The sequence below is a fragment of the Cercospora kikuchii genome (genome assembly GCF_019650295.1).
Source record: "Cercospora kikuchii DNA, contig_00009, whole genome shotgun sequence".
Taxonomy (NCBI): domain Eukaryota; kingdom Fungi; phylum Ascomycota; class Dothideomycetes; order Mycosphaerellales; family Mycosphaerellaceae; genus Cercospora; species Cercospora kikuchii.
In genome coordinates this window covers 2,311,507-2,333,239 of record NW_025408590.1, presented here as the reverse complement: position 1 = coordinate 2,333,239, position 21,733 = coordinate 2,311,507, and the positions used below count along the sequence as shown (strand labels likewise).

Here is a 21,733-nt window from a genome sequence, read left to right as displayed (position 1 = left end):
CTCAACCTCGATGCCAGCAAAGGGTGAGAGGATGTGGAGCCGTCGTTGGAGCGCCTCCGCTAATCAACGACACATGATTGGCTGATCTCGCGACATCCATTGGCACGCTCAACACAGGGCACAATTGACTTTTTCCCACCGTCATCCCGTCCTCGAGCTCAAAAAGCGGAGTGGGAGCACGAGGACAGCGAGGTCGTGACCAGGAACTGAGGAACAACTTCACCCACGCCGAAGAGCAGCAGCATCCGCCAAAATGACCAACATCCCTCTCACGTGGAACGAAGCCCTCAGCGGCATCTCAGGCAGCGTCTCGCTCGCCGCCTGGATCTTCCTGCTCGTCCCACAGCTGGCAGAGAACTACAACAATGGCCACGCCGACGGCGTCTCGCTGACCTTCCTCTTCATCTGGTTCTTTGGCGACATCACCAACTTCGCCGGTGCAATCTGGGCCGGGCTCGTGCCGACCGTCATCGCCTTGGCCGTGTACTTCTGCTTCCTGGATCTGATTCTCATTTCGCAATGTTTGTACTACCTGGGCATGAAAAAGAGGAGGGTGAAGGAGAGTGGAGACAAACTTGTCGCTGGAGGCAATGCAGTCATGCAGAGGGCTGAGAGCAGCGAAACCACACCGCTACTGAATGGGAACAATGTTGCTGTTGCGAATGGGAACAAGAGCCTGCAGAGCTCGCCCACCACGAGGAGAAGGTTGACAGACGTGACGGATGAGAATTTGGGCTTGCCAGGTTCGCGCAGGTCGAGCAGTGCTATGCAGCGACAGCGGACGAATACCAATGAGCGCCTGGACGGTCTGTCCAAGATCCTTGAGGAGCCAACAACGGGAAAGACGTGGCTGAAGAATGGCTTATCTATCGTGCTCATACTCGTGGCCGGTGCGGCAGGATGGGCCATTGCGTGGAGAGCAGGCGTATGGCAGCCCACTCCACTCGGCGAAGAAGGAAGCGACGAACACACTCCGGTTGGCGCGGAGATCCTAGGCTACATCAGTGCGGTGGCATATCTGGGTGCGCGCATTCCTCAGATCATCAAGAACCAGCGCGAACGGAGCTGCGAGGGACTCAGTCTCCTGTTCTTCATGCTGAGTCTGCTTGGGAACTTCTCATATGGTGCTGGAGTGAGTATCTCAGCTACTGCCTATCTTAAGCTGTTCATACTAACAATTTCCAGATCCTGTTCCACTCCGTCGAGAAGCAGTATATTATCAAGAATCTGCCTTGGCTTCTTGGTTCCCTTGGCACCATGTTCGAAGATGCCATCATCTTTGTGCAGTTCCACACCTTTGGTGAGAAGAAGGAGTCGAGTGAAGCGGTTGTGTGAGAAGCTCGCACAAACGTGCAGGTGGTCTTGTACTCGATCATGCACATCTTGCACTGCTTTTCACGCAGTAGGGAGAGAGGCCGGAAGACGTTGCCTCTACCTCCGGTTATGAATGAACCTCGAGTTCAAGAGAACACTGAGGTGGCTAGCTGACTTCCCAGGAACCAGCACTACGTGGGACTGTTTCTTCTTCGAGATGTTGGCAGGTGTACGTCGCCACGCACGCGTGTTCATGGATGGCAATCGCGGACAACCATTTCGAGAACTGGTGATTACGCAGGCAGCAATTTCTATGCCAGAGGTCCGTAGGAACTCAAGCACTGCGCTCTTCTCTTTGGATCTGGCGTAGACGACGGGAGGCGCTTCTGTCTCAGACAAGTCTCCACTGCGCAGTCCTGCATGAGTCCAAACAGCTGGGCTGAGAACAATCTGGAACTCTGGAGAAAACTTGAGCACAAAGTCTATTCTGGTGACGGTCGTACGCCGGAACCACCGGCCTTCGAGGGTCGCCACGATGGCGCGTTACTCTCGAAAGCGACACGCTGTGAATGGACAAACTCGTCCACTGATCGCACCTGATCTGAAGCGCGCGTCTGGTACAAGATGGGCGCTCTTCTCTGCGCGCAAGCCGAGCTTTGTCAACAGAAAGTTCAAGAATCGAAACCAATATGACGTGGAACACCGACACACCCAGAGGTCTGACGGAAGCGACGGCTTACATCAATTCGCGGAGGTTCTCTGTCCACAGGTTGACCCAGAGATCCATGAGAGCGGGTCACATCATCAACTCGACAACGGACGAAGCTGCAGCAACAGCCTACCGCGACATCGATGCTGTATGTGACTGCCTGGATCAGGTCGACATGAATCTCGACCTGAAGGACAAAACGAACATTCACCAAGCATTACGAGTCCTCTTCGCATGTGAACAGTATTACTTTCCAGAAAACTACAAGGCCCGCGCCGAGACACTGTTCGACAAATTTGAGGCTATGCACTGGTGCGGTGTCGCAGCCAACGATGCGGATGCGTCGAATGCGAGCGCGCCTTCTGAGCCCCAGATCCTCATGCCGCCTCGGGATCATCCAATCTGGGGCGACAATGGCATCATGGCAGGGCTCGCCTATCGCAAGCTACCGAGCGGAAAACTTGTCCATTGTTGCAATACCTGGTTCAGCTCGCTCCGCCAAGGTGTACGGAGACAACGGTATCACCGTGGGGCAATGGTATCACTCTCTGATGGCAGCATTCGTGGCAGGAGTTCATGGCCACACTCAGCAAGGCATACACTATCCGAGTGCAAAAGAGCCCGCCTATTCAGTGATCATTTCTGGCCTCGAGTACCTCGAAGTTAAGGACGACAGGTGGGATGTCGTCTTCTACTGCGGCACTGGCAGTCACGAGAACAAAGATCCAGAGAAGATCATCAAAGCGAGTGGCACTAAAGCGCTCGAAGCTTACATCGCATCCGGTCGACCCGTCCGCGTCCTTCGTACATCCAAAGCCAGAAGCTCCATACCGGCGTGTGGCGTTCGCTACGATGGACTATACGTTGTCAATGGCAGTTTCGTTCGATACAACACACACCGCGGCCGTTACCTGGCGTTCGAGCTTCGTCGACGCCCAAACCAGCGCAGTCGCGACGAGTGTCTGCATATACCAAATGTTCATCAGCAGACGCAGTTCAAGAAGATTGAAGAAGGCTATCAGTACCAAGGGAGATTCTACGGCGGTCCTACCTGGGAGAAGTGAAGTTGATCGGTACTTGAGTGGAAGTCGGCCGCCTGCAAGGCCCGATACATCATCCTTGCTTACGAGAATGCCTGCCAGAAATCATAACAAGGAAACAGGGACTACCACATGCGAATCTGGGATATCGTTAGCCGTGGCATGACAGGTGCAGCTTGCGCAAGCGGGAACAGCAACCATGATGACGATGACACAGCAATGGAAAGGCACCAGCGCAAGAAGACTCAGAAACAGTGCGGAGGAGAATACCGCGCCGCTTGAGGATACCGCATCTGGCTTGGCAAAGCCGATGTTTGAGAAGTCCATCGACACTAGCATCGGACTACATTCCACTGGCGTCCGCGTCAGGCGCCTGCAATATCCGCGCCCTCCCGGGACTCACTACCGAGGCCTGGGCATACAGTAGAAGAATCGAATTGGACAGCCCAATCAATCAGTGATGTATCACCCCATTCACCTTACGGCTGGTGAGCAGAGAGGCGACAAATTCTTCTTGCCCAGCTAGCTCATAGGCATCGTCTTGGCATCCTCTCCGTGGCCACAGCGATCCGTCCTCATCAACTTCACTCCCACTGACTACAACGCCTTACACTCACTTGAAACCAGCAGAACCACCAAAAAGAGCTTATCCTTCGTATCCTACTATTCCAGGAGAAACAGCCATTTCCTTCCACAAACCAACTCACACGCTACCGTCGTCCGACACAAACTAGCTCGAGCCTGAGACTTGGCCTCGATGCGCCATTTAAGGCAAGACAAGAACCTGCTATACGTATTTCGTATTAGTCATGAGCTTGTAAGCTCACTATAGGGTCTAGACATGTATAAGCCCTGCGACTTGAGAGCTTTAGGAGAGTGTAGTGCTTACATCGATTCACGGACCGTAGTTCACACGTGAAGAAGTCCGGGATTCTGCCGTGGAGCAGGGTGGCGGACTAGCTTGGCTCACGATCTAGAGGGAGGGAAGGAAAGCAAAAGGAGGACGGTATAAAGAGGCGTGTCGTAGCTGACTGGTGCGAAGAGAATTCTGATCAGCCAACAACAACAGAAACCACACACACTCATTTAGCACTGGTTGCTCTCAACATTCACTGTTTCTTATACAACAACATACCACTACCACCACCGAAATGCACTTCTCCGCCCTCACAGCCTTCGTGGCCCTCGCAGCCGCCAGCCCCCTGGCCTTCCCCCAAAATGCCGGCAGCGGCGGCAACACCCGCTCCAACAGCTGCGACGTAACCTCCGAACCAAAGGCCGTCCGCGGCAGCGGCGCCGTCCCCGTGCTCGACGACTGCAACAAGATGCGCGACCAGATTCAAAACGGAGGAAATGCCTGGACGATCACGGGCCCAGCCGAACTCGGCAAATTCGGCACCTGCCGCTTCGTCGTGACAACCGTCACGGGCGGCGAGAAAGCGTTCGTCGGGGTCGATGATGTGAAGGATCTCATTGGTACTGCCGTTCACTCTTGGACGCAGGCGCTGCAGGATGGAAGTGCGGGTCCGACATCGTACCAGGGAACGATTACGCAGCAGGTTGGTGTTGAGGCGAATGTGCCTTGCGATAGCGCTGCTGCTTCGGGTGCGAGACAGGTGGAGATTAAGTGGTCGATTGAGCACTCGAAGTAAGAAATTCCATTCCATGGGGAGAGCAGAGGAAGAAGGTGTCCTGACAAATGGTGTCGAGCTTGTGGCGAAGAAGTTGAATTCCTGAGTTCCTTTTTGAAATGTGTACATTAGACTTGTACAACAGCAGATGTCGAACGACAAAAATGTCAATGGTGCATTCGACAAGAGCCTTGCATATCCCAGACTGGAAATTTGGAAACGAGTTGGAAGTGGTTGACTGGACTGTGGATGTTGTGTAGGCCTCGCTCTGATCGCGAGATAGACAGACCACTCGGTGCGGACAAGGCCAGTGCCAGACTGTCACTGCGCAACTGGCTAGGTCGCATCACCGGAGATCCGTTTTCGACGTTGAATATCGACAACAGATTCTTCATGAAGGCTGAAATGCCTGAGGCCTTCTCAGCAGACCCGTGACTGCTGAACCGAAAGCCGCAGATGGGAAGCGACCAACAGCGGCAAGCGTCAGTCTGGCGGTTGGCCTGAATCGAGAATACCTGAGTGGCGTTCCCGATCGGCCTAGGAGCAGGATCGGCGCGCTTCATAGCGTTCATTGTGCATCATCCTGCTCGCTTGACTTGATCGCCGGTCAGTCGTTCTTCGGTGAAGCATTTGTGCTGTTGCAATTTGCGAACACGTGGAAGGCATGCGGGAAATGTAGCGAGGCCATGCCGGCCTTACGACATCGCAATCTTCGCCAGACACGAATGCTGATCGAGACCGTGGTTTTGTGCAAGCCGCGAGTGAGCGATTGCATCCCGGAATGTCGCCAGAGCTTCAAGTGTCGACACCATTGAAGTAATCAAAGAAACCCGATGTTCGTGCTTTAGAGACATGCCAGGCCATCAGAGAAGCGTCTTGAGGCTCTTTGAAATTGATGCTGTTGAGAAACCTCGGAGTGGCGAGCGCGGCAGGAAGGCCCATCTCGTAACTTACACAAATATTAGCAAGGCTTGTGCTTTCTTGCTTGGCAGTTTCGACTCACCAATGAGCGACAAGGCTTTGGAAGTCCGGATCAGTCATAGCATGTGTGACTTTGTTTGCAGCAAAGTGCTCTGCTCCGATCTCATCAAGCCAGCCGTCGGCGGCCAGCGTTTGCATGATGCTATCTATTTTCAAGGTCAGCTCGGAGCTGTGAACGAGGGGTGGTATGTTGCTACCAAGCAAACTCGCTTCGACGCCTGTGACAGCCGCGAGTTCAGATGTGAGAGCATGGTGTGTCCTCGCCAGGTGCCCAAAGAGGTCAATGTCTGCAGCAATTGCGAGAGCGCAGAGCTTGTGTGCCTAAAAGCTCACTATCAGAATCATTCTAGAGATCTGATTGGGGATTGACCGACATCGACGCGTGTGGCTCTCGATGTTTCCTTTGTTCGACGGCGTTTGATCGGATATTCGGTGGAGTCGGAACAATCCGCCGGCTCGAAATGGGTAGGCATTGATTGAGATCGTTCGCGTTGAAGTGCTGAAAGATGGCCTGTCTGCAGTTCATGAGTGTTCATTGTGGGGGAGACGTTGGAGCAGAAGCAAAACGGCAACGACGCAGGCAATCACAGAGGTCAGAAGACAGGTCCGGGTTTTACCTCTGCGGATGCTGTCGCATGTCGGTTTCGCTGAGGCAGCAGAAGGTTGCCCCGCCAGCGGTCTCGACCGCCAGCGCAGCGGCCGAAACGTGGACAGCTATGTTGCTCGGCGCGGAGACAGATCTTGGATATTGAGGCTCATCGGACACCCTGCTCACGGAAGCTGGCTTGGCCAATCACATTGGAATTACTGCTCATCTTGAGTCAGCATTACAGGCCACGGTTCTGAACCTAGCACCAGTCCAGCCTGGCTCGGATTATCGATCAGAGGTCTCGACTGCTACACGGTGGGGTCTGACTCCGAGCCGGTATCGCGATGCTGAGTGCTGCTTCTTTCACGCATCGAGCAGCAGCATCAGAAGCGGATGGCACTCGAGCGCTCAACTGGGCTCGAACCATACGAGCAGCTTCGGCACTGTTTCGTCCAAGCACTTGAAGGTCAGAGAAACTCGTCCGACGAAACATGTCGTGATGCAAACATGCAGCACTTCGCGATCGCGGCGTGGAGAGCTGCAAGGAAGCTCATGTGGGAGCTGGGGCGAGAACCGAGCGGCCAAGCGTGTTCCCGGGGGACCGGTAATGGCGCTCATCCGGCTGTTGATGAGCATGTGCGGACCAGCGAGCAGAGATGAAGTCCGTGTGCCGCATCGAAATGAGAAGGTGGTGGGAGATGGCCAGCGAGAAGTGTGGTTGTGGTTGTCGTCCTCGGCATCACTTTCGCCGATGGATAATTTTAGCCGAGGCAGCGCCAAGCGAGCAACTCTCTGCATCCTTCGCGAGAACGTGCCTCCCTCCGCCGCCCCAGATCTGCTCGCAGAAGGATCGTTTGTGCAGCAGCCGCGAATCAGGCCTCCCATTGTGCGGCAAGATCTACCCTCGCGTGTCGCGCTTGCTCTGCCATGTTCTCAGCCTGACAGCCAACGCGACGTCCATCAGCAACGGACGTCCATCTTTCCACCGGTGAGCGCGTGTATCCACTCGCTGCACGTCGGCGGCGTGAAGGGTCGGCACACGTCGCCTAGCGCGCCACATCCAGGGCTGAGTAAGGGCCATGTCCGGTGACGAGATTCTCGTCGCGCATCTCCTCCGCGACGTCTTCCTCCTCCGCGCGATGAGCGCTATGCCATGGACGTGCAATGACCGGAAGCGCTGGCGGCATGCAGACTCCTCCCGACAGCGACTGGGAGGTGCGGCGGGAGGATGCCGATGACGACAGCGACGAGTGGGTTCGTGCCGGACGCAAGCAACGGCGCCACCTCGAATCCTCCAAGCATGTGGCCGCTGCTGCGTGGAAAGACAAGCAAATCGTGCGACGCCAGAGGCGCAACCTCCGACAACAGCAGCAGCCTCCCCTGACACCAGACAGCGGCAGCGATGTCGGGCTGTTGGTGTACAAACCCACTTCGTCCACGACGCGCCTGCGGATGGAGCTTGTCGACATGATGGTTCGCACCCATCGCAGCGAGATCTGGTATGATTTAGTGCCCGCTCGCATCGGCCACAGCGATGCCATCGATTCCGCCGCCAAAGCACTGGTCAAGGCCTCAGACTTTGCTCAGAAGCGGACGAACGTAACCGAAGAGAGCTGCCTCAGTAGCTACAATCGAGCTCTTGCCGCTGTACGCGATGGCATGATCAAGTCGTCCTCCGGCGATGACCTCCTGTGCGCTGTCGCCTTACTGGTCAACTTCGAGCGTTTGTTCTCCGGCTGGACCTCAGCGCCGATGAGATCGCACATGCATGGCATCATGGCAATCTTCATGGCCCAGGCCAAAGGGTCCCAACAAAAGCCACCTTCCGAGTTGACGCGCACGCTGGTGTACGTATTCTGGGCAGTAGGTTTCATCGGACCCTGCGTGATGGGCATTCCGTCTCCCCTGGAGATCCCACGCTACTTGGACATGGAACCGGTGCTGTTCGCCAAGGACCGCATGTCGTGTCCCTCGCATGTGGTCGCGCGGTTGAGGAAATTGGGCAACCAGCACTTCATCCGATTGCCACGTTTGATCACCCTGATGAAGGGCATACAAACGGAACAGAAGCTGATGAACGTTGAGCCCGCACTCACTCTGGCAAAGGATCTCCTGGATCTGCAGGACGAGGATGCCGAGACAGAGATGCTCCATCACGTTACCGTGCAAAAGACTGAGGAGACAGAAGGAGCTGAGACAATGCCGTATCTGATGAAGTTCAACACCATGCCAGAGTTCGAAGCAGCCATGCATTATTGGTCCACCCGCATGTTCCTGTTTCGACTGTGCTGGCGGATGAGTCGGCTGTTTGCAAGCAAGTATCAGGCGCGCAACATGTGGTCCAAGGAGAAGTTAGAATCGCAGATCTCCAGAATGGGTGCTAACGTCCTCATGGCGGCGCCCTGGGGGCTGGGAAAAGGTGAGACAGGTCGTAGCTGTTGTGTGCTTGATTTGGTAGCAGTGTGGGGTGCATTGAACGACTTTGATGTTTTCGCGGCGCGGAACATGACCCCAGCGAAGGCGCGATCACTGCTTTTGTACGCTGGCAAGCAAGTCATGTCATTGTCTGGTCCAACGGCTGATGCTGAATGCGGAGAACGATTGAGTGCTGCAGCGGAGTTGTTTGTTGGAGGTCAGAGCAAGGGAATACTGGCTTTCACCTTCTCGAAATCTTCGGGCTGAATATGGAGGAAAAGGAAATTTACTGAACATGTCTTTGCAGCATTTCTGCCATGCGACTTCGGATGGCAGTCTCCGACGAAGCTTGGTCGCTGCTTCTCAGATTCAGAGACGATTCATGAACTCGGCTGCGCGGAGAGCGACACATCGAAGGAGACCTTGCAGGTGACCATCATCGATTTTGACAGAATCGTGTCCACACGCGGTGGAAAACAGACGACAGGATCAACGATAACAGCATAGCGAGGCGTGTACCGGAACATTGATTTCGGCACCATGGCGGCGACTATTTTGTCTCCATTGCGGTGGCTGCCCGTGACAGTCTACGACTGCTCCACTCAACACGGGAAATTCGTCTCGCCAATTACATCAGATGAGTGCAGACGCTCGACCGGGAATAGCTACATAGAGTAGGGTTGTAAGACATGATGTGTCGGGATCGTGGCTTGCTTCTCTTTTCCGAGAATCGTCAGCTGTCATTCGTTACCATTCATGCTGCACCTCAACTTGCCGCTGCCTCCCCTTACCCATCCAGTTGGGAGTTTGGGTGAGCTAAGGTACGGAACGTGCCTAGCGTCGCCAGCCAATTACCCAAAGCTCGAAATTCTCGTCCAAGCTCCAACCACACAGCTTCACAACGACATTGCACTTTGAAGTACAGACAGAAACGCCGTGCAACAGTACAGAATCTCAGCCCACTGGGGAGAAGTTTTCAGTGACGCTCTAAACTCACAAGCCCGCCCGCCATGGCCACCGCCAACCATGGCCACACAATTCACATGACTCAAGCCGAGTCCGATAAAATCCGTGAAACAGTCCAGACAAGATTAAAGAAATGCAAAGATCTTCATGGCCTAGCGCGAACCCCTCGAGAACCAAAAGCTGCCGTCAGCGAAGCCAAACAAGCTGGTCTCATGGCCGATATGTCTGGTACCGTCGAGCCGGGCATGTCAGTATATTCTGGACGAGAGAATATCGTCGCTCTGGCTGTTGGATCACCGTATCCTCCTTGCACGGCCCCACTTTCGGAGTTGAAGCCTATGTCGTTGGCGGAATTACAGATCGATACGCATCATCGCGGCCGAGTATTGAATGTCAAGCGTACTGGGCCTGTTGTGCCACTGGTGGCGTATTCATGGACCGTCGTTGAGGACGATGCCGAGCACGTGGAACGACTGGAAGTGTACCTTCACAAATCGAAACGAGGGGAGGATTCGCTGGAGTCGACGCGAGAGTTCCGGATCAAGGAGCCTTATTTCACAATCAACGAGCAAGGTGAGGCGACGATTCGTGTGCAACATCCTTCGGATATCGCGCGCATCAAAGACACCGAGTTTGCGAAGACTGCGGAGAAGTGTAAAGACAAAGGCAATGCTGCGTTGAAAAGGAAGGAGTTTGTGGAGGCGGCTGAGCATTATGCTGAAGGTTTGCGGTTATGTGAGGAGGATGCAGAGACGAAGGAACAATTCGGTTATGATCTTCATCGGAATCGTGCTCACGTCAGCTTGATTTTGAATCGATGGGACGAGGCCAAAGCAGACGGGATTGCGGCCATCACAGGACGGACAGACGATAAGTCAAAATCACTGGACAGCAAAGCCAACTTTCGTGCGGGCAGTGCTGCTTATGCTTTGGGGCAATTCGACGAAGCGAAGAAGCTGTTCGAGACGGCACTAAGTCTCGCGCCGGACGATAAAGAAGCCAAGATATACCTACGCAACATTGAGACACGACTTCAGGAGCAACAGACTGGCGGGTACGACTTCGCGAAGATTCGGTCAAGAATATCGCCAGCCAAGTCAAGAGTAGATGCCGCTACTTTCACAAACAACATCATTGCACGAGACAGCTCCCTTGGTGGGCGAGGGCTTTTCGCAACGAAGGATATCAAGGCAGGCGAAATCGTTCTCTGCGAGAAAGCGTTCTGTGTAGTATGGTCGCACGAAGCAGAAGCCTGGTCAGCGATGACTTACGATGCACGAGACGACAAGATTCGTGTTTTCCCAGCCGGCATGACACAAGTTCTCGTGCAAAAACTGCTCAATAATCCATCACAGATCGAGCGTGTCATGAGCCTCTTTGGCGATTACAAAAGCATCGGCAACGAAGTCATCTCCACCGAAGATGGACCTGTGGGCGATACATTTCAGATACACGACATCGTCTGCCGTAACGCATTCGGCCCAGGTGCCATTTCATCGGGCGGCAACTATGGTCAGGAAGATGTTCGGACAGCAAGCACAGGACTCTGGATCACGGCAGCATATGTCAACCACTCATGCGTGTCAAACGCTGCCAAGGAGTATGTGGGAGACTTGATGATCTTGAGGGCAACGAGAGACATCAAGGAGGGAGAAGAAATCACCCACACTTACAGCGATGTACCCGACTACGATTCCCGTGCTGCAGTATTACAAACAACATGGGGTTTCAAATGTCAATGCGCCTTATGCGAAGCGGAACGCACAGATGGCAAAGAAGTCAGAGACAAACGACAAGAACTAATGGGCGAAGTAGCCGCTTTCCTGGAAAGGGAAAGCAGCCCCAAAACTGCGAAGCGATTAACTCTCGCCAAGGCAGAGAAGCTGGTCAAAAATTTGGACGCCACCTACGATGCGAAGAGGTGGGAGGGACTCCCGAGGAGGGCGGTGGAAGGGATTCGGGCATGGGTGCAGGAGGCGAAGAAGGGAATGAGGTGATCGAGCGTCTCGATAAAAGAGGTTGCTGCTCACAGTCACGCATCGAATAGTAATCACACAGAAGAAGCTGTGAAGTGTGGCTGAAATGTCCGCCAAGTCCTTGACACCCCCCTCCGAATGTCCCGTGTGATCTCGATGCTTGCCTGTTGTGCCGCTCTACTGCTTACGCATCATGTTCCGGTGAAACGAGCTGCGGATCATGTCATCGCCATCAATGACTCTACTGCCAATTGTGAACGCATCATTTTCATTGAATGACAATAGCACCATTCACAACACAACAATGCTTCGTAGACCGCAAAATAGAATAGGAGAACAGAAATCATCATCGGTATTGTGGAGGAATAGAGTTCGAATTGTCGCTCGTGGCTGAAGGGCCGTGCGTCACGCTATTGTGGAGATTGACCATTGTCCCTGCCGTAGCCTATTGACCTTGAACCTTCGACACACTTCTGTCTCACTTGCCCAAACATTTGTCTCCGCTGTCCGTATCATCCGCACCACACCCCTCCCTGGACACCGCTGGCTCTAGCTCGAGAGTTCTCGAGAGACGCGACAAATACAATACGCCGATTGCGACGCGGCTTGAGCTGACCGCGACTGCGACACAACACTCATACGCGACACGAACATCCAAGTGCCAACACCATGGTTCGCACGCGCCACTCCCTCGCGGCGCCTGACGAAGACGATGTGGAGCTTGAGTTGGAGAATGGCGAGAAACCGAAATGGATGCGGGAACTACAAATTGATGGGAAAGAGACTTTGAAGGGCGAGAAGAAGGCTGATCGGGGCATGGGAGTTTACACGTGGCGTGGAGCAGTGTATGCGATCGACGAGAATACGCCCAAGGAATGGATTGAAGCGGAAGCGAATCGGCAGAGGAGGACGGAGAAGAAGGAGAAGGAGAGGCAGAAGAGTCAGACGCCTGTTACGAATACTGCGAATGTGCCGCGATTCTCAAATTTGAAGCCAAAGGTGCAACAACAGCAGGACGCCATAACTAGGCAGCTGGAGGAGCAACTTGAGACACAGGCGCGAACGAGCAATACCAAGAAGCGAGCGAGAGAAGCAGGTTCTGCTGCAGATGAGACGACGAGAGCGACCAAGAAGCCGCGCAAGAGCTTGAACAGTCTCAAGGATAAGCCTGCGCAGCCTCAGCGGCACTATCTCTTCCCGTCTCTCAACGCGCAACCCAAGAAGAGGAAGATGAAGCCCAAGTCGGATACCCCGCGCTTCGATCCGAGCGTCACTGCCAACCAGAAGACTCGAGAAGAGGTCGAGCAGAGCAGGAAGCAGGCGAAGGATAGAGGTCTCGATCCCGATATGCTGTCCGAGTCCGGTCCTTCATTACCACCTAATACCAATCCGCCATCCGAGGTGCGAACCACAATGCCAACGCCGCCCTCGCAAATCCTGGAGATGCCCAAATCATTCACGATGCCGTTCTCCGACCAAGACAAGCAGACGCTGAGCAGAATAGTCTGCAACATCACCGAGCCTGAGGCCAATCAACTTGCCGCCACCATCGTCGAAATAGGCAAGATAAATCAACGGGCGCAGGCACTCCAACACAACTCCGAAGGCCTGCTGGAGCACATGACTCGGGTCAAGGAGCGCATGTTGGCACGGAGGGTGGGCGGAAGCCTGGAGAAGCACGACAGACATCACCACCACCACCACGACTCGCCCATGATGGGCGCAGCCCAGGAGATGACTCCTCCCGCCGAGGATCCTCCCACCCATACCGCCACCACCACCGCCAACAGCATCCGCCTGCCCTCCCTCTTTCACGACAACGCTCCCTCAGAGCACACCCTCTTCTCTCCCGCCCCGCACCACGACCTCTACTCTCTCATCCTCCCTCCCATCAATCGTGGCGGTCAGCAGCAGCGATGGAGTCTCGACAGTGAGAAACTCCACCAGCAGCAGCAGCAACAGCAACAGCAACAGCAACAATCTCTGCCCTCGCTGACGCAGCACCGCCACGACGATGACCGCGCCGAATCGTTGATATATCGCGGCCGGTTCGAGGGAGAGAGTCAGAGTGCCCGCCGCCGCCGCATCGATCGCGAAGTGAAGATTCTGGAGAGTTTGCCGCGCTTACTCGATCGTATGCCGGATGCTTCTGCGGGTGCGAAGAAGGCGACGGCGGCGAGGCAGGGTGGGGCGGGGTTTTGAGGTGGGCACGTGGAGCGGAGAAAAGGGTGGTTTGGGAAAATTGATGAATTTCATGATAGAATGATGAATGAAATGATGGTATGCTTCTCTTGTGCGTATAAATATCATCGTGTGCTTTGTTTCTCGTGCTATCTCATTGCCGACCAGTTTCTCTGGCACGAGATTCCTTTCAAAGCACCGCCTCCAAAGGACAAGAGCAAGAGCACAGCAACAGAGGCTTCTGCGCCGAGCAGGGCCGCCGAGCTTTGCATTAGGCTGAAATTGCGAACATCATTGTGGATATAGTAGCTCCCTCTGTAGCGGAGGTGAGTTATAATGCAACGTATTAATGGAACTTAGCTAATGGGATGTGTAGTACTTTCTAAAATATACCGCTTATGCCGCTCGCGCCCAATAGGTTGGCAAGATCGTTGGAATCGTTTTATGCTTCGGACTAGCTTTTGCGGGTATTTACAGTTTTGAAATATGCGACGAAGGCTCGCAGAGACATAGACTCGAACGAGCCCAGTTCGCACTGCATGTAACCGCAAGTGGACTCCTGATGCTCGCGTGGTGCCTCGCAGCGTTGAAATGAGATGGGGGAGAGAGCAATTCACAGGCGGAAACAGACCGAGCTCAGCGAAGCAGTCGCTCGAGCAGAGAAAGGAATCGCCAGCGAGCTTTCTCTGTTTTTGCAAGATGTCTCGGGCCCAACGAGCAGGGGAAACTTCGAGCGAGCAACAGGTCCCTGTGATGCGGGTGGTCACATACAACGTTCTTTCTCTGATTATTCTGCGCAGAGCCATGCCTTCGAGGAAGAAAACGCCCAGCTTGAAGGAACGACTACCTTTTCAGAGAAGTCCTTGCCTCCCTCCTTCACAACACCAAGATCACGACAGCAGCACGTCGCAGCTCTGCCAATCTCTGCCGCACAGAGCCATTGCCAATAACAATACGCAAGACGCTCCGACCGTATCGAAAACGGAGGCGCTTTTTCGCCTCCAGACGTGCGTCGCCAGAAGGATGCACACTCTGGTGAGCTCCAAGACCCAACCGAGCAGCGATCGCGTCCTGCCAGTCAGGCAATGGCGAATGCTACAGAAGGTTTATGCAGACATACTGCTACGATGTACATCTTGTTCGGCCTGGCAAGCTCACTGACATGACCGAGCCTGTCTGAAGTAGGATGAACAGCTAGCTTCAGGAACTATTGGTGTGAAACACAGACGAACAGCTACAGGACATCATTCGCCTGGCCAGATTGCGAGGAGTTGTAGTGACACGAGCGTCAGATGGTCGACTCTGCGTCGAATAAGGATCAGCGGCTTTGCTGATCACAGGTGAAAAAACAAAACGGGAGTGACGAGTTTGATTCTCCATTTATATGCTAAAAGCTATGCTACCAATATCACAGAGATATGACATGCTCGAAAGGCTGCATGGTGAGAAGCAGTCCGCTTCACGATTTCTTGAATCATTCAGGACATCGTTTCATGAATCGACACTGATATCTCGCCGAAACCCCACTCACCATGCTACTGCCTTTGTGAGACGGACGCAACTCACCTGCGTCAGCAACGAGAAACGCCAGCTGCCGCCATTGAGCTCCCACGACTTGACAGAACTTCGACTAAAGAATCACGGAGACCATGGACCGAACGCCGCTAAGTTGATTGAGTCTACGAGACTGGGGCTGTCTTCCACAGTCGAAGCACTGCAGGCCAGTGGGGTGGCTCATCGCGAGGAACTCCATCACTCCGTCGGGTGATGTGGAACCGGACCACTCTCCCGCTGTCTCTCATACTCGTTCGACCTTGATGATCAGAGCGTCCTCACCCATTCGCAAGAGAGTATTTGGCGGTCGGCCCTGCTCTTCATGATGCTGATCTGCGTATACTGGGTCGTCGTGACTGTTCGGTGTTGCTCTCTGCAGCTTCTCTGCACTTCGATCAGGTGTCATTATCCAAGCATGTGGCCCTTATTGTTCCCAGATGCGGGCTGCTATCCTTCTTGGCTTGGCAATCGCCAGATCAACTAGTATGCTGGTACAGTAAAAGACATCTCGTCGTAGGTCCTGTTGAGAGCTATGCTACGGTTAGAGCAAAGCAGGCGCCAACACAAAGGAACGATTTCGTTAGGCAGTGGACGATACCAAGATTCCTGTGCGACCAGCTACAGCCTCACCATGTATTGGTATGCTCGAGGTCGTTCTGACGCTGATTACAGGGTCGTGACGAAAGATTGAGGGACAAGGTCAACGGCTGTTCCACAGTACCAAGAGTTTGGCAAAGAACCCGCCGTGGCCTACTTTGCCGTCGGGCTTCGCGGAAAGGCGAAGCACCGATGTTTGCGTCGAGGATCTGTCGACGTTCAGTGCTCCATGTGCTGCTGGCTGCGACAGTACTTTCGTGCCCATCTCGCCCTTCGCACATTCGGAAATGTCCGAACGTGTTCAAGGCTCCCGGCAATTCGCCGGCATCCCCTGCTATAGCTTCGCGCCTGCGCTCACGTCTTGCTCGTCTGCACAATCCGGCCTGGCATGGCGGCAAGAGCTCTAGTCAAGAAGACATGCACGGACCTGGGGGCCGATCCTTCAACTCCTTGGTATAACTTATGCTATCAGACCGTCGCAACCTCACATCGAGGTCGCCAAGAACAGTAGACAGAAGCGTGGTCATGTATCCTGGGGTCTGCGTTAATATTGTATCCCTTCTATAGGAGTGCATAGTCCTGGCCTCAAATCTCGCCATGAGTGAGCAGCCTTCTCATTCCATCTACTGCGTCCTCAGTGCCCATTATTTTGTCTCAATATCAACGCCGAACAATGATCAATCGCATGATGGACACTCCGTAGACCACTAGACTTGAGACATCTTTCAGCCCGCTCCAGGCCCTCCAACGCCACTGGGACGCTACCGTGTACTCTTCTCTGCCGCGCGAGTGCATGTTTCTCTTCTCCAGCTCGGTGCTATGTCCATCAGCGATGCGTGGAGTGACTCTGTTGGCAGCACGAGTAAAAAGAAGGGCTTTGAACTCCTTGATATCCTCGTGAACGCTGGCGGGAGTTCTATTGATACTAGCTTCCTGACTTCACCCTTAGCTGATAGCAGCTAATCTGTGGTTCTCCTTAGCTTTGGCGCCTTGAGACGCTCTAGGAGGGGGCATCTTCCAAACACAAGCACGATTAGAGCCAAGTCTGCGACGAGCATCAGCTTCGATGCGAAGGAGTCACCTGGCGACGCGAGCTAATTAAGGAGTCATTTCAACAGTCGTTTGCTCGCACAACTGGTCCCACTCACCGGAGTGTAATCTACAGAACTCCAGGCGTGAGTTCAAGGAATAGCAGAAACCAACGACGACAATTTGTCCGGAAAACCCAGCGCAAGTACTGCGGCAGCAGCCAACAAGAGCACGTAATTTTAATCTTGATCTTATCCCAGTTAGACTATACACAGCTGCTCGCGTAATTAGGTCTGTTTGTGTTTGCACTTGCGGCTCTGTTATAGCGCGACATGTTTCTCGATTGCTCCAAAGATGATGTGAACTATGACAGCAATGTTCCCTGCCCAGAGCATTCGGGTTCTCCGGCAGCTTGTCACGCAAGAAATCGCACGTAGAGGTCTTCAAATGAAGCAGCAGCATGCGGTAGGGTCTTGTTGCACCTTGTTCCTGGTTCTGCTCACACCGTCGTATCCGATACGATGTGACGTTTGGAAAAAAGACAGGACTACAGTCGTGCGGACCGACCAACCGACCGACCTTCTGGTTGCATCGTTTTTCAACAACCTTATTTTGCCATGCGCAAACATCCCTGACAACATCGCGCATGCCTCTCAGTTCCAGAGACTGCTCAACCTTCTATGACCTGAAGGAGAGGGTCGCAGCGGTGGATCCCAGACACTAGTAGAATAAATAGAACAAGTCCTTCGTTCTTGATACTCGAAGTTCGTGACCATAAGGAGATCATGAGTCTTAGCTGAGTGTGGAGGCTACTAGGGTAGTCCCAGTAAAGCGTACAGGATCGGAGGAAAGTCAGGAACATCAGCCAACGCCGGAAACTGAGCATCCGACATCGATATCGCGGCATGCACAGTGAACTCCAAACATAAAAAACGCTGGTAGCTCTGTAGAACGATGTTACCGCTGCCAACCATTGAAGCTCAGTATGGCACAAATACTCGGAGACTCGTCTTGCACGATTGAAGCCAACATCAATTACTACAATGAGCCTCCTCCCGGCGAGAGACCCCCACCGGTGTACGTAGGCACTGTTGGTGGCAGACGCCAGAAGTGGAACACTCAGCCTATGCGAGTGACGGACCTGCGAACTGTTGACGGCCACTTCACCATCCACCAGAATGGCTTCCAGTTCGTGAGCTTTCGTTCAATGAATGGCGCAAATTATGATCGTTTTGCTACCGACGAGGAGATCAAGGCAAGAGTCTATCCCGACGTAAAGGACACGCTTAAAAGAGTGTATGTACTTGAGACTGTCGCAGAAAAGAAAAAGGGCTAAGATACGTCGCAGTGCTGGAGCTACCGATGTCTTCATCTTCAACCATATCGTCCGAAAAGATCTATATGTCGAAGCTAGTAAGATCAAAGAAGAAGTACCAGACGAAACTCAGGATTACTCGCAAGGTCCCGCTATGCTCGCACATGTGGATGTGTCCTATAGGGGCGCCCAAAGCTTCCTAGACGGACTCAATGTACCAGAAAGTGAAGAACTTCGAGCAAAGGCGCGAAAGCATAGATGGGGCATCATTAATCTTTAGAAGCCGCTCAAGACAGTAAACCGTGATCCGCTAGCTGTCTGCGATGCCAGTACGGTGCCAGAGTCAGACCTTCGACCTGTTGAGTACATGATTCCAGTCAATAAAGAGCATAGTACTAAGTAGCGTGAGGTAGAGTTGTGGTACGTGGCGCATAATCCGAAGCATAGGTGGTACTGGCCTTCGAATATGCGGCCAGATGAGGCATTGTTGATTAAATGCTTTGACAGTCAAGAGCAAGGAGTCGCGAGAAGGGCGCCTTATAGCGCCATCAAATTGCCGAATTAACAAGGGCCGCCAAGGGAGAGCATCGAGCTGAGATGTCTCGTCTTCTATAACGAAAGGGCGAGGCTTTGAGGCAGTTGTAGTGGCTGTTTACATGAAAGCAGACACTAGTCGGGGACCGTACAATCGGTTAGCAACCTACGAGTTTCAAAGCCACTACGTACTTTATTGTTAATTTGGAGCATATTTTAGTTGACTACATTGGTGAATATGGGTGATCAGCTTTGATATACCATTTCTGATAACATTTTCGACCACGTAGCCTGGGTATCGATTCTCAAAGCGGTTCGGTAAGGATCGTATTAAAGCTCTTATGTCCGTTTCCTACAGGTCCCAGAAGCTGCTCCTTATTGTCGCTTAGGCTCACGATTATCATCTCGCATCACTTCCTCTGTCTAGTCTAGTCATGCGCGGATCGAACTCCGGTGAGCTATATGTGAGTTCAACCTGTCTCACAAGCGTACTCTTGTCGGCTACCTCGACTCAACATGCATTTGTACAAAGTCTCAGTTTGCGCGCGACGGCAGGAATTACTTGGTATATATCCCAGAGTTCACTGTTTGTTGAAATCGATCTCGATCGATACAGACGGGTGCCTTAGAAATGTGGCCAATTCTTGCTATCGTCGAGATGCGCCATATAGAGCAGAAGGTTCCTGCGGTAGCAGAGATTCTAAAGACTAGTGCAAAGGAAATCCCGGCTGCCAGGGCCCAGGATTCTGCGACGGCGTTGTCGGTTTGACCTGACCGACCGTAAGTTTGTGACGTGGCCGGCTTTCCCCATCTTTGTACTTGTTGTGCGCCCAGTTTACTGCTTACTACGCAATGAGAATTAATGAGATCGAGACTTTGAGACAAATAATCGACTATTGAAATTTTTTATCATCGCATCAGACACTCTCAGCTATCCTGCGCGACGCCCAATTCCGAGAATATCTAAACCTTTGCAAGTTCTCCTATGGTTCATTAGTGCCTAGCAGGTGCAACGCCAATAGCAACCATGCTCTCACCTCCACGTATCTCCCAGGACCCGGACCTGCTAAATCTTGCCGGTGCCGGTGCCCTCTTTCCGTTGACCTTGGGCACAATCTGCATCTTCTCGCCCTCGACCGGCTTCCGAATATTCGGTTTCCCCGAACCTGTTGGAACACCTCAAGCCCGCAAACGCCGTTGGGACATGATGTTCTGCTTTGGGTCACGGGACGTATTTTTTGGGCTTTCCGCTCTTGCGGCTTGGCATGAAGGAGCTGGAAGAGTCTTGGGATGGTTGTATCTCTGTGGAGCGTTGATGGCTGTTGCTGACGGTATTCACACGGCAAGAGAATTTGGTGGCGGCGCGTGGAAGAATATTGTATGGTGTCCGATCTTAGTCGCGATTGGAGGAGGTCTACTAGAGTGGTTTGATCAATCTTGAGTACGAGGAACAGATCGAGGTAGTCTTTGCTGTAAGGTTATAGCTTCACTCTTGTCACGCATCGCTCGACCAAAAGCAATTGCTTCTTTCGGGCAAAAGCCCACCTCTTAGAAGATTTACCTAAGCATCCTGCTACGAGTGCCAAGAGACCTGCAATCGTAGAGGCCTAGCTAACGGGGTTTCGAGCAAACCATTTGCAAGAACGAGCTAAAAAATGACGAGCTTTAATGCTACTAGATGCGGCATTAGAGTAGCTCATGCAGGCATGCTCTCCCATCGAGTGCGAACGACTGTCAAATTGAAGGATATGGCCACGCATTGTATCCATGTGATAGGAGATGGCGAATGCCGCGGGACTCTTCACGCAACCACACTGTTACGAAGTATACCTGGACCTGGCAAGGACACGGAAGTGAACTAGCCTGTCTAAAACACAGGTGAACAGCTTCGGCATATGATTCGTCTGAACGGATGGTGGGACGCCGTGGCCACACGAGCGCTGGTCGTTCGACAGCGCGCCAAGTACGCCTAAATCTGGTCAAAGCTAAGAGGACGGTTCACTCATAATAATGAGTGAGCAGCAGACACACAAGAGACCATATTTCCGACGTTGCTCCCACCGACCACGCTCCGAGGCCTACAGAACAACGTCAATTGAGCAAGCCTCAACAGCCCGAAGCAGTCATTTGGCCATCGATTCGAGATCCGACATGAGTGTCTCCAGTGAACCTCGACGACTGCGCTACCATGCCCGCAAGATAGCCCCGTTGCCCAGTAACTCACCCAGCTTGTGGCGACTCAATCTGGATCGACAGATCAAGATGAAGCTCTGTTTCGTGATATCTGCTTGAATGAATGCCCTCATCTCTGAGTTCGAAGAACACATTGACCACGAGAATTAGTCAGTCTATTGCACATCAGAGACACCTGATTCTGGCTCGACAGTGGTCGCGATGGTGAGAAACGTGGCTTGTTATACTTGTCATCTTGCGTGCGGAACTTGAGCAGCAATTTTCCCACTCAGGGCAGTTAAGACCCGTAAGTCCTACATGTTCGGCAAAAGCGCGTTCGTATTGTTTCGCGACCACACCTGAGGCACACAAGCGAAGCCATGCGCCTGACCTGACATGCAGCTGGAGCTGTGCCTCAGCCGCACCTCAGAATCCTTTGCATACACTCAGGTCCTTGTGGGCGGTCGCTTGTCGCTTACCATGACTCACAAGCTGTCGCCATGCCGTCATCACATCTAAGCAATATTCACATCTCTTGACCTTTTGGGCAGCGGCACACTATCAGAGCACGTTTCACACAAGATATTGCTACGTTGATACTGTATTACATACCCGCAACTCTGCCTAATTTCAGCACCTATGCATTGGATTCCAGATAACCATGTGGAGACGCTTGAAAATAGTGAGGCGTTGATAGTTATGGTGGACGAATAATCAGGCTAAAAAGTCA

At 53.1% G+C, this 21,733-nt stretch overlaps 9 protein-coding genes across 9 annotated transcripts; 8 read left to right on the top strand and 1 right to left on the bottom strand.

The window, feature by feature from the left end:
* Positions 1-253: 253 nt before the first annotated feature.
* Positions 254-1,335, top strand: CKM354_001299400 (uncharacterized protein; the record flags this gene model as incomplete). Its single annotated transcript, XM_044808531.1, has 2 exons — positions 254-1,132; positions 1,186-1,335. The coding sequence occupies 2 exons, from the start codon at positions 254-256 to the stop codon at positions 1,333-1,335; spliced, it is 1,029 nt and encodes a 342-aa protein (XP_044664466.1).
* Positions 1,336-2,003: 668 nt separating this feature from the next.
* On the top strand, positions 2,004-3,087 carry CKM354_001299300 (uncharacterized protein; the record flags this gene model as incomplete). The annotated part of the gene is made up of 2 exons (XM_044808530.1): positions 2,004-2,561; positions 2,614-3,087. 2 exons carry the CDS (start codon positions 2,004-2,006, stop codon positions 3,085-3,087), a joined length of 1,032 nt encoding a protein of 343 aa, XP_044664465.1.
* A 1,127-nt stretch (positions 3,088-4,214) lies between these two features.
* Positions 4,215-4,715, top strand: CKM354_001299200 (uncharacterized protein; the record flags this gene model as incomplete). The annotated part of the gene is made up of 1 exon (XM_044808529.1): positions 4,215-4,715. One exon carries the CDS (start codon positions 4,215-4,217, stop codon positions 4,713-4,715), a length of 501 nt encoding a protein of 166 aa, XP_044664464.1.
* A 774-nt stretch (positions 4,716-5,489) lies between these two features.
* Positions 5,490-6,211, bottom strand: CKM354_001299100 (uncharacterized protein; the record flags this gene model as incomplete). Its single annotated transcript, XM_044808528.1, has 4 exons — positions 5,490-5,643; positions 5,698-5,821; positions 5,873-5,996; positions 6,050-6,211. The coding sequence occupies 4 exons, from the start codon at positions 6,209-6,211 to the stop codon at positions 5,490-5,492; spliced, it is 564 nt and encodes a 187-aa protein (XP_044664463.1).
* Positions 6,212-7,428: 1,217 nt separating this feature from the next.
* CKM354_001299000 (uncharacterized protein) lies at positions 7,429-8,946 on the top strand (the record flags this gene model as incomplete). Its single annotated transcript, XM_044808527.1, has 1 exon — positions 7,429-8,946. One exon carries the CDS (start codon positions 7,429-7,431, stop codon positions 8,944-8,946), a length of 1,518 nt encoding a protein of 505 aa, XP_044664462.1.
* A 743-nt stretch (positions 8,947-9,689) lies between these two features.
* On the top strand, positions 9,690-11,642 carry CKM354_001298900 (uncharacterized protein; the record flags this gene model as incomplete). The annotated part of the gene is made up of 1 exon (XM_044808526.1): positions 9,690-11,642. One exon carries the CDS (start codon positions 9,690-9,692, stop codon positions 11,640-11,642), a length of 1,953 nt encoding a protein of 650 aa, XP_044664461.1.
* Positions 11,643-12,290: 648 nt separating this feature from the next.
* CKM354_001298800 (uncharacterized protein) lies at positions 12,291-13,823 on the top strand (the record flags this gene model as incomplete). The annotated part of the gene is made up of 1 exon (XM_044808525.1): positions 12,291-13,823. One exon carries the CDS (start codon positions 12,291-12,293, stop codon positions 13,821-13,823), a length of 1,533 nt encoding a protein of 510 aa, XP_044664460.1.
* A 4,144-nt stretch (positions 13,824-17,967) lies between these two features.
* CKM354_001298700 (uncharacterized protein) lies at positions 17,968-18,931 on the top strand (the record flags this gene model as incomplete). Its single annotated transcript, XM_044808524.1, has 4 exons — positions 17,968-18,278; positions 18,331-18,511; positions 18,578-18,660; positions 18,877-18,931. 4 exons carry the CDS (start codon positions 17,968-17,970, stop codon positions 18,929-18,931), a joined length of 630 nt encoding a protein of 209 aa, XP_044664459.1.
* A 927-nt stretch (positions 18,932-19,858) lies between these two features.
* Positions 19,859-20,272, top strand: CKM354_001298600 (uncharacterized protein; the record flags this gene model as incomplete). The annotated part of the gene is made up of 1 exon (XM_044808523.1): positions 19,859-20,272. One exon carries the CDS (start codon positions 19,859-19,861, stop codon positions 20,270-20,272), a length of 414 nt encoding a protein of 137 aa, XP_044664458.1.
* Positions 20,273-21,733: the final 1,461 nt, after the last annotated feature.